General features: G+C 39.8%; 1 protein-coding gene across 1 annotated transcript in view; it reads right to left on the bottom strand.

Annotated features, from left to right (window-relative positions):
• The window catches only part of LOC135475674 (A disintegrin and metalloproteinase with thrombospondin motifs 18-like), a 68,620-nt gene extending 65,078 nt beyond the window's left edge, over nucleotides 1-3,542 (bottom strand). Inside the window, 1 exon segment of the mRNA XM_064755604.1 lies at nucleotides 2,439-3,542. Coding sequence (XP_064611674.1) covers nucleotides 2,439-2,516 — 78 coding nt within the window. The 5' untranslated portion in view covers nucleotides 2,517-3,542.
• Nucleotides 3,543-16,103: the final 12,561 nt, after the last annotated feature.

Genomic DNA, 16,103 nt, shown 5'->3' on the forward strand with positions numbered 1-16,103 from the left:
AAGTGGGAGGTCATAGCAAACCTGTCTACAGTACATGTATTTTATGCTGGGAATTAGACGAAAGAAGTAACAGATTCCGATCTCCCACGCCCTTCCCCCCTCCCCCATCCCCTCTTAAAAGAAAAGACATTTATTTTAGTGTAAACAGTGCAACCTGTGACAAGAAGCCAGAAATGCCTGACAGAGCACAATTAAGGAGCTGTGGGCTAATCTGCATGCACGGTTTCTTTGCACAACACATGTATGACTGCCCATTCTGCTACATGAATATACATCATGACATGTACTTTTAAACATTAAATATCTATTTCAAGTGTCAGCAAACTAATCTGTTCTTTATCTACACTCTTTCAGAATCAACTGCATACAGCTAGTCCAACAGAATATGTGGTCTACTTGTATCACAGCAATCTGTTGTATATTTCAGCATCACGTGCATGTCATTTCTGATGACTGACCTATTACTCCCACATTAATCCTTGAAGGCAACCCTCTCTGCTACTTTAATGTAGAAAGTTTGGAGTTAAAAAGCTTGCATGAAACTTGAACTGCTTACTAGTGCAAATACATGTTACAGAAAATTAAAGCCTCAATCAAAGTTATACCACATTTGTATTTTTTCTCTCAATCCCTTTTATCACTTTCTGTGCTGATTTAATTCATTTGAACTAGAAGATGAGTGCAAAAAGAGTTTCACAGTAAATTAATACAAATATATAAACATATTCCTTACAAAGTTACATATTACATGGTTGGTTTGGAATTTTATGCTGTACACAAGATTACCGACTAGATAGAAGTGTGGCCATCTAATGTATTTTTCACAACTTGCAGATGGAGCAAACTGGAGGACAGATCCAAGTTAAAACCTGAGTATTCCATTAAGCACATGTATCTTTCTTACTAAGAAAAGCATGATTACAGAACACCTAGGTGGAAATGAGCGCAAACACAGTGCTTTGGTGTGCCACATAAGTTTAAGTCATGGAGGAGGGTAATTTTTCTTCCCATGTGATAACACATCCGATTCACACTAAGTCAAGCAGAAACCAAAACTAAGTTCACATTAATACCTGCAAACACGTACATCATCATGCATCATATACTATATGTATTTACCTTACTGAAAGACACTTTCATTTCACCTACAAAGACACAATGTACATGCACAGTATACATGTATATGCATGTATCAGTGTATTACACATGAAGACCTACAGGCAGCTCTTAATCGAGTTTCATCTGGGAAGAGCATATGTACGCAAACGCTCTTCCCAGGTGTAAAGTATTTTAGCACAGCATACAATAATAACTTAATACAAACTGAACCCAGACAAGAAACCCATAAAGTTGATACGGACGAATGGTACAATTTATGAATGGTTCTGGTCTGCCTTCACCATGCCTATAACACATTCACCTTCATAGATTCTGCTTAACATCAAACAATACTTTCTTTCTCCACTGGTCTGTACAGACCAACACTTGCAGAGATAGGACACCACAGCTTTATATATGTCAGTTCAGCTTACAATCGATCTATTTTGTGAGTATAGGACAAGAGTACATACATCGTAAATGTATTTTGCATGAACTCAAACAGCAGAGTCTGTGAATATGTATACACTCCAGGTGTGCAGTGTACAGGTAGATATACAGTCAGAACTGCAGTAGTTAACACAGAACGAACTGATTTAGGCTCAGCTGAGGCTTGGAGTAAATGTCAGCGGCAGTGGTTTTCACAGATGGGGACAGTCAGGCAGTGAGCATGAGTGGGAGAGAGAAACTGGCAGCCCCCCAAACTCCACAATCTCACATTGCTAACAATAGCTGTATGTGTGTTAGCACAACATTACAGATACTTCATACAGAGTACACTTAGCCACCTTTTCAACCCTGGCTTACACAACACTTTTAAATTTATACCCATCAATACTGGACTGCAGCATTGGCATACACTGGTTTTCTTCTTGCAGAGACCACTAGTGTCTTTTAATAATAATGTACATGAATGAGGCAAGTAATCTATGAGGTATTGAATATTTGTCCACAACTTACACTCTTTTACACAAAAAACAAAACAAAAATAAACTGCATCCAGCATGAATATTTAAGTAAACATCCATTGAGAAGGATATTAACACCCTACTTTTAATGCATCACATGATTCACACGTGTCATCTATGTCATGTGTAGGGTTTTTAGATGAAATGAGCAAAATTATCATTTGTTGTACCAAACCTGTTTATTAAGCACCTGCACATTATTCCCGCATCACTGGATATGAACATGACATGATCATCAATGCAAATATTGACTGCAGCTTACATAAAAAAGCTTGAAATGAATATGTATAATACCTGTTTGTTGATCACACTTCCATTGTCAAATAACCAAGCAACGTGTTTGTAATACAATCTGTCAGCTATCAGACTTACCATGAAGAGTAGACTGTAGATGACAGGTAAACTGTAACACATGGCTCTCATCACACTTGTACAGCACATAAGCCACATCCTTCTGTCTCCAATCAGATACTTCTTACCGCATCTCTCACTGTTTACCGTTCCTTTTAATGCATCTTACGATGACCATCATGTGTTCTCAGTTTGCTTCCACTTTTCATGATTTGAATTCAATAACAGAACAGACAAGTTCATCAGGGATTACACATGGATATTACCAGATACAGCCGTAATCTGAGTCCACACAGCACTATCAATAACATTACACTCAGTTCCCTAACAAAATTTGCATTACACTTTTGTTGATAATATATCACTGGCACTGTGTTAGCTGAACACTAGTAGGTGCAATAAATACAGCTGTTGACTTTAGACACAAACTCCAGCATCTGTAGTTTAATTGACTTTAGACATAAACTCCAGCATCTGTAGTTTAAGAAAAACCGAAAAATTCCCCTGCAAACATGGAAAAACCCTGTCATGGTAGATTATCAGCCCTTGGTCCGTACCTGTCCTGCCAACAACACACCTGCTAGGGTAATGCCTGAGGCCAGTTGTTTGTTTGTCCCTTGAACAGGGCCTGTGTGTGTTTTCCTTCACTTTACGTCGAGTTTTCCGATCACCGAGTTTTCGCACGCGGCATACCTTTGCACTGACTTGTCAGATCCCCTAAATCTGGCAGCACAGCTCTCTCAATGAGACGATAAAGTTCCAAAATAAATACAAAGTTCTAACTTAACTGTTGTCATTTTGTTATCAGCCCTACCTCAGCTGAGACAAGTGACAGTTCTCACACGATCCAGCCTTATGTCCAGACAACACAGGAGATTTGTCCCCCATCGCCCGAGGGTAAGTTACTGAGTAATCGCAGAGAGCTTTGAGAAAGGGAAAGCCTGCTCACCTCACTTGCACCTACCCCAATGCTTTCAGACAAAGCTCTGCACAAACTGCTGAGTCTTTCGCTGCCATTCGATCCCTGTGGGCGTCGTATTGAGCGACAGCGAGCACTGCAGGCCGTCTAACCCCACTCTTCTGCGACAACTGACATAACAACCACACTCCCGTCACTTTTTCCACTTTCTTCTCCATGGTCGTCTGCTACATTTCGCCGACCAATCAAAATGGTCGTCGGGGAGGATGGAGACTTCTGATAGGCTCTTCGGATATCGCGCGCTGGACGGAACAATCCCGCGTGAGTTGATAATATTAAAGGGACGACAGTATAAAAGAGAGCTGAAAAGCCAACGAAGACGTTTTGCAGACATGTACGTGACTATCAAAACCGCTAGCTGTTCTCTTTTTTTTTCTTTTTTTTTAAATGGGCCTGTGTCTGTCTAAAACAGACAGTAACTGGTAAATGTGGTGGACGGGGGCGGGTTAACACCACAGTAAAACGAGGGAACAGAATTGGAGCAGTACAGGGCAGAGATGATATAGGCCCACTCGCTGGGCCAGTTTAATAGGCTACCAGCAGGCCTACCTGACCAGCTCAAATTTAAAGTGTTTGCCACAAGTGATTGCAGTTAACTCGAGCCGATGTGCAACGGAATGATGTGGTATTTGAGAGTTTTCAAAACTCAGATAAAGAACAGGCACTGGAGCTGTAAAATGAGGATCAAGTGGATTCGGGTCAGTTCTGGCAGTCACAGATATCTGTAATATAGACCTTGGCCCATGCCTGTATGGAAGAGCGTACGTCAGTGCAAAGCCATTAAGGTTTATCACGGACCACGCGAGAATCATTACATAACACACCGCCAATTAACTGATTCACCACATCGCCAGAGGCCGCGTCTGTCATAACCTCACCCGTCTGTAATAACGTAAACGGCTGATTATTAAAATACCTACACTCAATGCACACTTTAAAAGGGAATAATGGGCCTAGATATCTCATGCAACATGCAACAATAAGGACTAGGTGGGCTTATTTATCATGTCTAGATCCTTTATATGTACATGCGCCGGTTCAAATACATTGTGGGCCTTCAACTCTTGACTTCTTACTGTTTTCCTTTTTATATTCAAGAGTCGTAGGCCTAACTCATTTCTACATATTCTGTATGGGTGAACCTATATGGAACTGGATGTCCATATATACCAACCACTGTAAATCTTCAACCTTTTCGACCTCTAAAACACTTTTTATTTCAGCGGTCTTTATGCATACATTTATCTGAAAGCGACACTAAAATGATTCGTTTGTGCCAATTAAGGTGCAAGCTTCATAAAACTGTGCAAATTATTACTTCTCATGCATGCAGTATGTTTCTAAATATTGGTTGCAGAAGCAGTTGAAAAGGTTGAAGAACTATAAGGTATGTCAAATTTCGTGCGCTCCCAAGTACTGTACAGCTAAATTGATATGATATACACGTATATATGTACATGCCTATACAGCAATGATTTGAATCGCAGGATCATTTATTTCATTGGATACATCCGGATTGCATGGATAGCTTATTTAAGGAAATGAACGCTCTGTTTTGATTACAATAGCTATCGTTGATTTTCTCTTTCTACACAGTGCTTAGCAATTAAATTTTTTGATGCCCATGCAAGTAAATAAAAATTTACATCAATAGGTTTCTGGGTTCGAAAGTTTCCGGCAAAAACATGAGCAAGATCTCACCAGTATTGACACGAAATCGCAACAAGCCTATATATCGACACCTTCATCTGACCGGAAACTATAGGCATAAGGGTCACGAATTTGGCAAAACGTCAAAATAGCGGAGATACAAGAAAACTCTCTCCGCTTTTAACAAACCACGCAAAACCTGTATCTATGGGCTCTTTTTACTCTTCGAACAAGATTGACCGATGTTATAAAACACTCATGTTAACTAAACTAAAGCCATGTATATGTACACATTGGATATACATTGGGAAAAACTCCACTGTTTTTCTTGACTTTGGTTTTTCAGGGTCATAGAAACAATTTTTTATGACAAACTTTTAAACATGATATATCTCGAACTATTTTAGTAAATTTCTTCGCGTTTGTCTGTTTTTTCCATGACCTTGACTTCTTTTTCAAGGTCGTTTGGCCAGAGCCTCCTTAACCTTGTAAACAAATTATCTGTTGCAACTGTCATTGCAACGTTATATACAGCAGAAAACGCAATGTTTTAATTGCAATCAGGACTTCCTTATGTAAACCGTCAAATCTCCCATTTATTTATCCATTTTCCTTTTACTTAATACCATATTTTCTAATTCAACTTGTGGAAGACAAGTGGTCTTCAACCAGTGTTAGACAGCGCAAACGGTCACACGGGCGTCGTTGACAGCTTATTGCCATCAATGTGCCCAAGCAATGAGAACGGATTTAATCTACAAATTTCATGTCCAAGGTAGGCATTTCGGTTCCTACCGCAACGCCCAGCTTCGCTCATATGGACTTCCACGCGACCAATTTCACTAAAAATAAAACGGCTCGAACAATACCTTATTTTTGCTATCCACCGATTCCCTGATACGAACAAACCGTAAACATGTCAAACCCGGCATCGGTAAACCACCTTTCAACAGTAATCCAGCTGTTTAAACATTTGAATAACGTCCGCCATGTTTGGAAATTTTTCCACCTTTGGGTAGGGTGATTGGCCGCGACAATTTTATCCTACCCAACATTCTGTTTACACATCTTAAAGGAGAACCCCAACGCCTATATTTTTTTATACTAAATGTTTCCTAAGCACAATGTTTTTGCTCTGTTAATATGTAATCTGCATTTAAAAAAATTGAATGCCCTGTTGAGTGGGGTAAAATTTTCGCACCCCATCACCCTGCCCAAAGTTGAAAAAAAAAATGAGCGAAGCTAGGCGTTACGGTAGGAACGTCCAGCTTTGCCTCGGGCTAGGTTTGAACTCTCAACTCGCGTGTTCCAGCGATAAAACCACCATGCCATTGGCAAGAAATTCGCAAATTTTCACAAGCACATGTATGACACACATATTTTACTTCCAACCGGGATAGCCAATGGCGAAGAACTCTGTGCAGCGAAAGAAAGATTTACATTTGATTCTTTCTTTCATTTGATTTCTCCTTATATATGGTCGTTTACGAACAGAATAACAAAGTGTGATAAAAGTGTATGCATGGCCGGTCCTGAGAACAGTGGAAGTTCGGGTGTGATAACGGTATGTCCAAAGGTCTGTGTGTGTACAGGAACAGGTTGAGCTAAGACCTCGTGATCACGACATAACACGATGCACATACATGTACGTTTTTTTTTTTTATTTACATAATTATGCATGGTTTAACATTAAGATCAATAATTTGTGGAGGAAACCGTTGTGCCCTGGATAAATCACCCACTTCTGGCAAGTTACTGATCAACTTTTTCACACACAGATATGTACACCATGTATTGGTTAAAAGGAAGTGGTGTTCAACGAAAGTCATTGCCACCAAGGCACATCATGTCCCATCATGCCCTATCATGACCCATCATGCCCCATCATGACCCATCGTGCATGCACAGTGGGAGCGGATATACGATTAAAGTTATAGATGGTGCCCTATATGTACTATAGTGCAAGCCCTTCCAATGTATACCGTGTGTCGGGGAAACCCAAAAGTTACAAAAAATAAATAAAGAACAATAATTACGATTAGCCAAGATGACGAAAAGGCACAAAATGAACAGGGAAATGGGAAACTAAAAATATGTGTACTAATTTTTTTACACCTTTTTTTCTTACTGAAAAAAGTGAAGTTGAATGTTTAGATTGTAATGCATATATATGGACAGTGTTTTGGTAAGTGTTAAGGGGTGAAACATTTTTATGTAAAAGTATAATAATGTAATGTAATGTAATGTAACTATACCAATGAAGCTGGTAATCTGATATTATACACAGAATTTTTAATACGGTGAAACAAAATTATGGTATAATGAAAGGATAATTGCACGAAGATATATGACCCATACAGGTGTGCATAAAACTGGATAAGGCAGTATTTCATACTTATTCAGACGTATATGTGGTATGATCATATGTAGAATACAGTGTATGCTGTTTATTGTCTCTACAGCACCTGTGTATACATCCACACGTGAACAAAATTTAGCACAGATTTTCATGAAATCTTCAATCTGTTTTTTTCTTTACCTCAATCCAAGCATCAATGGGCGCTTGTACCAGGCCGCAGTGTGTATCATCGGAAGAGTTTGCGTTACTGTGTAATCTTAGCTCTCGTAATAATTATCAAAGCAGCTTTTTTGTTAAATAGTTTGTTTGATCTGCAAGATATGTGAATACGAATTTCTATTATATAATAGACCATAGTGTTCACAAGATCAAAAATTCTGTATCGGGTAGCAAAGAGGACAAACATGTTGGCTGCATATTTACATTTCAGGACAAAAGTCTGTAAGTCTACTGTAGGGAGAAATCTGAATTCGTGTCTTTGCATATATATATATATATATATATATATATATATATATATATATATATATATATATATATATATATATATATGGCAAGGTTTTTCAAAAATACGCAACTGTACTGCCTTAGAGCATGCAATTTATTTAGTCTGAAGTTTTATAGGTATTCATTCTGCTATTTTCAGGGATCACGCACGCAAACAATGCGAGACCTCTGCTTTAAGAAGAAATCAAGAACTTCAATTACATCAAGAACATCAAATTGACAATTTCATTGTCACGACTTCCTATTTCGGATTGTTGCTGCCTTGATTTATATAGATTTCAAATGTGGAAATCACCATACTTGTTTGTGGAAGAGTGCTTTCGGAGACAAGACCAACGAAGTCGCAGACTGCGACCCAAGCTTTCTCGTTCTATATTAGCGTTGTCAGGAAGTTTTTCAAGGGCACTCCGGTGAACTACACGACTTATGCACACCAAACATTACCACCCATTACACTCCATGCACGTATACTTTATGACAGGCAACGATGCAGGGTGCTTACATATGCCATACTTCAATATACGATGAGTTCGGGGCCTCTGTGACCGAGGTGATTAGCGTGCCAGCACGGCGCAATGGCCCAAACGCGATCGCTGGCAGTTCTCCAGCTCAAGCTGGCATCCTCCCCGGCCATACGTCGGATGAGCTGCAGCAACCTGGTCTTGGTTTTCGCGCAGGCTCCGTGCGGTTTCCTCTCACCATGTTGCTGGCCGCCGTCGTTTAAGTGAAATATTCTTGAGAACGGCGTAAAACTCCAATGAAATAAATAAATAAATAATGATGAGCTCCAAGCCATGCATGCAGGAAAGTATCAAAAGTCTTGTCAGTTCGTATTTGGGGAGCAGATCGTGGGGTAGTTAAGAAGCTTTTCTTTCAATCGCTGAAAAAAATATAGTTAAGTTATGGGCAGGAAATTTGTGGATTTCCCCCCTCTCTTGCACATTTCGTTGGGCCCTGGTGTTAAAAAGGATGCCCGTGAGCCCGTTTCCCGTGAACCTGTTCACAAAAAAAAGTATCAAAGTTATTTCACTTTTTTTCTAATCAGGCTTGAGTTATTTCGCTACAGGGTATTAGGCCAGCCCCGGTCTCCATGACACAGGAAGTATATTCCATCAACTACATATGATTTAAGGCTAGGGTTACACCCAAGTACGTATCATGAACAGACTACTACCATTGCAGCCGATACATATATACATATGTCAGTGGACATGGGAAATGTTACACAAAACATGTGTTACGATACACACTGTGAACATTTTACAAATAGTGCTGTTGTTGTTGCCAAGGTTCCCAGCATTTTGTCCTAAGCTCGCCGTGTTAGGCGTCACTCAGGCAGGCCCTGTGTCCCTTGCTGGCACTTTCTGTCAGCTGTCGGGAAGTCCTCTTGGATGATCTGCCAGCAGGTGCATCCTTATCAGGAACTTCCAGACACATGGCACCTTATAACAAATCCCTCCAGTCATTCCGTTCATTTTCTGTGATGACGAAAACATGTGTATTTTATGTGCAGTATCTCCATAACCAATGTTTGGCCGAAGGATTTTATCTTGTAACATACATTATATGAGTTCTTGCCAAGCCGCCGTGGCTCAGTTGGTTTGCGCGCTAGCGCAGAGTAATGACCCAGGAGCCTCTCACCAATGCGGTCACTGTGTGTTCAAGTCCAGCTCATGCTGTCTTCCTCTCCGGCCGTACGTGGAAAGGTCAACCAGCAACCCGTGGATGATCGTCGGTTTCCCCCGGGCTGTCCCCATTTTCCGCCCACCATAATGCTGGCCGCCGTCGTATAAGTGAAATATTCTTCAGTACGGCGTGAAACATCAATTAAATAATTAAATAAATATATCTTGGTTCTTGCGTTTGTCTCTCTATGTAAGTAAGCATCTGCATTTCAGTAAATAAGTTTTATAAGGCGTATCAGTTTTCCATTTACAACATTCATTTTGACTCAGGGATTTCCTCACTAGAGCAAAACAGACAATACTATGCATTTGTGACGTATATTTTTGCTGATGTTTATTTGTATGTCAGCAACTTTATACGCACAAAGGTTATTGCCAGAAAGAAAATATTGAAGCCATTTTGTGCACGCTTTCATCTTGGCCCAAACATCACCATTTCGAAACTAGACACAAATGCAGAATATTGTCTTGCATATATAGTTGGTGGTTTGAACATTTATAGCTGTTTTGGAGATTTGCGCACTTGGGGTGCCTTCTGACTGGTATAGTCATTGCTATATGCCAAGGAATCTTTATATATTCAGTTGACTGTGCTCACTTATACGGCGGTGGCCAACATTATGTCGCGAGGGAACGGACAGCGGGAAACACACGACCATAGGCAGGTTGCTGCAGACCTTCCCACGTACGACCGGAGAGGAAGCCAGCATGGACTGGACTTGAACTCACAGCGATTGCGTTGGCTCATGGGCCACTCTGCTAACAAGCTAACCGCCAGGCCATGGAGCTCCCACAAACCCCCAAGGAATCTTGAATCAGGCTTTCTTAGTCAGACTTGCGTAAAGATCCAGCTATACATGTATACGGACATGACCTCCTGGATAAATATATCCATACAACAGTTAATTTTCTATGAAGCTATATAATTATGTTTACAAAGAAACACGTCTTTGTAAAAGTGGCCATGGACATTATCATGTAAAAGCAAATACCAAACCCAGATAAGTTAGAAAATCAGAATCTTCTGTAACAATATACGCATAATATAACGCGGCACAAGGCTTTGTGCGTTCGAGGCATTTCCCTCTTGACCTTTCGGCAATCTTTGACCTTGACCTTGGCTAGTGTACACTTAACCAATTCCACAAGACAATGACGCACGTATCACGTATATTTTCGTTGCAGACGGCAGCTGCTTAAATGCCATTATTCTATGTTTCTTGAAGGTAAGTTGGTATGAATTATGACAAATGTCAGTAAGATGTACGAGCGTGGATGTGGGAGCAACTGGTTTGCCAGTGGGTCCCGCCATCATGTTATATATACATAAGGCTTCAGGGAAGTACTAGCGTCACGTCTAACCTCTGGATAAAGGCAGTTAATATACGTTATTCGAAGTCATCTGCACAAGCCATAAGCCATTACTTATGGTTTCTTCTCACTTTCTATACCTAAACAAACAATTCTAGCCAAAATGTTGATTGAGCTATCCAATGAGTGAAATATGCGCATAGATGTATCAGAATCAAGGACCTGACGTATAAGACCTTTGGCACATCAGATAGGATTCACAAAATGTTTAATATCAAATAATTTTTGAAAGCAAACAGAATATAATATGGTTTGTTTTGAGTACTCGAGTAAATCAGCATACACACGTGGAACTCTACGTGACCTTTACAGTTATATGTACTAACGGGTTAATTTTTTCAAATCCGGCATAATAGTACGATTAGAACTTAAACAACCTTGTGTTAATTTAGACTGTTACATCTGCCACGGAGGTTATCGTATTTGCGAGTGTATTTGCCTGTCTGTCTGTACGTCTATGCATCTGTTTTTCTGTCTGTTGGTCTGTCTGTGTGTCTATGCATTTGTCTTTTTGTCTGTCTTTTTTCCTATGCATCTATCTTTCTGTCTGTCTGTGTGCCTATGCATCTGTCTTTCTGTCTATCTTTCTATACCTATGCCTATGCATCTGTCTTTCTGTCTGTCTGTCTGTGTGCCTATACATCCGTCTTTCTGTCTGTCTGTCTGTGTGCCTATGCATCTGTCTTTCTGTCTGTCTGTCTGTCTGTCTGTATGCCAATGCATCTGTCTTTCGGTCTGTCTGTATGTGCCTATGCATCCGTCTGCCTGTCTGTAAGTAACTTTTCCGGGAAGATTAAGCACAGAATTGGATGAAAATAAATTTGCGCACCAACCCGTTACATTTTGTTAGTGGCCTGGATCCCGAATTTGGGAATAAACGGAGGATACGACAAAACACGGAGTATCATTCCTTTGTTTGTAGTGGTGGTGTGAGGGGGTGAGGGTGGGTGGGGTGGGTGGGTATTGGTTGATTTGCTTACAGACTTCCTTCTACAGTTATTCATGAGCCTGAATTAGAAATTTACGCTACTTTTCAACTTGGACATTAAGAGGACATCTAATGTATATCTTGCGCACACGTTTATGTGAGAATAATTCGGGATACAGACTACAGGCGAATCTATGTATTTGTTTTACTGGGTTGTGTCCACAGTATGCGTGCCCTTCACATGGCATTTCTTAAATTACAATTTGGTATATGCCCTGTTCTTCGGTCCGTCCGTCCGGGTTGCCCACACCAAGAATCTATAAACGTCAATGCTACTTCTGTATCCAGCATTATGTCGTTAGAGACGTGATTTTTTTTTATCCCTATCTAGCGTTAAAAAAAAGGATCCGCTATATCAAGTTGCAATATTAGTAAACTCTTCGAGCGAGAAGGACAAACATTTGGTGATATTGTTGTCTACGGTGAGCCTTCTGGGAGAGACTACACCACCTCATCAACCCATTGATACAGCGTCACATTAGGGGGTGAAGTGGGGTTGTGCGCTCACAATACACACAGGCGATTCCATTTAATGCAGCGAATGCACTGGTTTATTGGTAGAAGAGGTGAATTCCAGTCAAAGCACGGTCATAATATCTGAGCACAACGCCTTCCTCTCCTCTTCGCTATTTCCGCTTATAAAAATATTCTTGGACACTCTCTCTCAACATGAAAATGTCAATTAATAAAACAAACTGGCTTTTTTTCTAAAAAATGATTACCTAGATTAACTTGCATTAAGTTTAAGCTTTTATGTTGATAAGGCTGACTAGTAGAGATACTACACAACGACTTTATAGCCTTCCACCATTTTCGGACGAACTGGTTGATCGGATGTGTTGACTTCCAGCCAATCCACTACGCAAAAGCTTTAAAAAAAAACATAGTTTGAGATTGTTCTGACGTTAGGTTCGCCAAAATTTTGTTCGACGAAGGATGGCCGAAAGTCAAACCAATGTCAGATCACGGTACACTGACTGTTGGTTGAGCAATCTATACATGATGTATCCAAATATTCCTAAAACTGCAGTCATTATATGCGGACTGTTAGTATATGCAGCGGGCTGCTTTGAGCATTACCAAAGAATGTCGATAACAACATAGGTATGTTGAGGTATTAGCTATCCGCTGATATTATGTGTACATGCGTACATTCACAGGCGTGCCTTGTGATTAAGTCTGTTGTGTCATTTCTAACCGCATCACGCGCAGACACCGAAATATATGTAAAGTAAATTTTGAGTTTAGATTTATAGTTTTTATTATGTATACATCAGTGAAATCCCAGTATTTCCTTCACTGATAAAAATGATATCTTCACTAGTTAGATATCACTTTTGTTATTACTTTTTGCTAACACTGCTGGAGACCTTGACCCATGACCCACGGCCATGCACTTCCGCGCAATATATAGTTGGCCAAAAAAGAAGTAGAAATTCTTCATGTGCTGTATTTACGTAAATACCTCTATTGCATTAGCATTAAGCACCTTTATAGAATGTATAATTACTTACAGACAGCGTTTAAAACTGTAAAAAGTAAAATTGCGGCGCGTATGAATAGAATCAGAAATACGTCGAAGATGGCACTTGTCTTATTTTTTCACGGATGCAGCAGATAAACTGATACGCATTTATACACATGTAGAAAAAATGTCAGGATATAAAAAATAAATAGAATATTGCACAGTGAAGAATGAATACCATAAATATTGTTCTCGTGAAAGGTAGAAATGATAACCCACTCGACTCTTCGCGTCGAGTGGGTATTCAACCTTCACTGTGCAATATCCTCTGTACATCTCATCAGGGTTGGCCAGAGGCGCCCGTGACGTTTCTTTGTTCTGAAGGAAATGTCTCTGTCATTCAAAGTTCTACATGGTACCACCGCAGTCTTATTTGATTTATTTATTTCATTGGTCAGTCTTATTTGACTTCATCTGCGTCAGTTCAAGTCGGGAACATGCTGACTTGCTCTCCGTGGTAGTAAGTGAGAAGTTCTGTCAGTATTCGGTGTCGTCTAATGCGTAAGGTGTATGGTTTCGAATCAGAATATAGCGAGTTCGATTCTCGTTGTGTTCGGTACGAAAGATACTCATTTACATTCAATGTTATATGCTCGGCGGGAATTTCTATCATCGGAAAACTAAAGCGGGGAGAAATATCGGCTTCTCAGTCGAAAAGTGTTAACGCGTTTTCGAAAGCTCCAGTGTATATCCCCGTGTTGTTGCTCTAGTGGGATTTACAGAAAAGCAGAATTGTGATTGAAAAAAAAAAAATTATAACCATGCAGGCTTCGTCCGTGTTATACCAGAAAGCTGGATGACTCAACCAGTACAGCACAATCGCGCAAACAAAACAAATCGGACATTGTCTGTGTGCATGATCAGCAAGAACGGAAATCTTTTCTCAGGGTGAAGGAATTGTCTGTGATTATGGACATTGGCTATGTTTCCGGAAAAGAAGTTTCTATATACATGTGTTAACAGAGGCAGGGCACATTGCTCGGATTATTAAACGACAGTCAGCTGTCGCGTGCTTGGGGATTTGGGAAGTTCCTCCATTAAGTTCTTCGTACAAGACCTTCACTGCCCATTGGGCGCCTGATGCTCTAAAGCGCTCTTCTCAGATCAGTGGTTTCCCCATGTTAGAGTAAGACTGAAGTAAGACATACCGCTGACACAGGTATCTTCAGAACTGTATTAATTTTATTAGCAATTTTCTACGACAATTATGACAGTTATGACAGTCGAAACAAAAACATAATTTACATCCAAGAGAAGGAGATGATTATATTATAACCGGCAAAAAGGATAACAGTGACAGTCAGGTCGAGAAACAAACCAGGCAGATGTAAGGGCTGATTCACAAAATGAAGCGATCGAAGATACCACTGATATTAGCAACTGAGTTTAGAGTTGGACAAGCCGACATCATAACATCCTGACACAGTTTTGGGCAATTATAGATAACACGAGGGCATTTATTTTGTTTATTATTTATGTAGTAAATTTGTCAAATTCAACCTCAAAAAAATATATCCCCTGACTTTGGCATGGCATCATACAATAGCACCACATGCAGCTTGAAATTTTCTCTACAACATATACAAAAAATCAATCTAGCATGACCACCATTTTTTGCGCTGTAGTTGCTGGAAATGAAGTCACAACATTTTGTTACCTAGGTAACCTCCAGGGGGCATGGGTAGTAACACTTGCTAAAAAGTTTTCAGTTCTATTCGAAACAGACAAAATTCTGATATATTTTAACTGGGTGCAAAATGGCAGTGCATATATTCATAGTGTATCAACAATCTAAAATGTCTTTGTGAAAGTATTACCCTGTAAAGAGCGCAGAGTTTAACGCTTCTAAAGACGAACACCAACGCCCATTTTTGAGGTTCTTCAGATGTGCCCTTTGTTTTGTGACTAACGGGTACACACGTTATCCCGTAAATCCTGTAAATACACAATGTCATCATGGATTATCACGTGTTTGTTATAGTTATCACAAAAAATGGGGTCTGGATGGCAAGAAGTTCACCTCAAGGAAAGATATTCCTTAGTTTGTTGTGTAACTAAACAATAAACATTGAAAGATTATAAGGTTTGAAATACATCGTGAACTATGAGCTATGAACCATGGATGAAAGAAAACAAAGCTATGAGTTTGTCAGTACTTGGGAGGTATTTTAGACTACAAGAACATATCAAAGTTATGATGCTTACTCCCAGTAATGGCACAAAATGCCCACCGTAAACTTGGAATGGAACTACCACCACTCAAAGCCTTGACACGGCATGTCTAGCACCTTGTACAGTTCCAATGCTTAATGTATACACAATTTGCAGATGAAACGAAGTGTTCTTTTACACTTTTCAAATACATGTATTGTGGAATACGAGCAAACATCCGTGTACGAACCTAACATATTACATGTTAATCACCCATATTTAATCAGCAAAACAGCAACGATATTGTACCCATTTGTTCTGAACACATTACATTTGATGTTAACAATATAAATACAATTGTTTAATTATCACGTAAATAATGCGTTACAATACACACACACAACCTACCAAAAATTGAAAGTGACGTTGCTGGACAAAAACAGTATGGCCACACATGCAATCAACCACAGG

The sequence above is a fragment of the Liolophura sinensis genome, chromosome 9 (assembly GCF_032854445.1).
Source record: "Liolophura sinensis isolate JHLJ2023 chromosome 9, CUHK_Ljap_v2, whole genome shotgun sequence".
Taxonomy (NCBI): domain Eukaryota; kingdom Metazoa; phylum Mollusca; class Polyplacophora; order Chitonida; family Chitonidae; genus Liolophura; species Liolophura sinensis.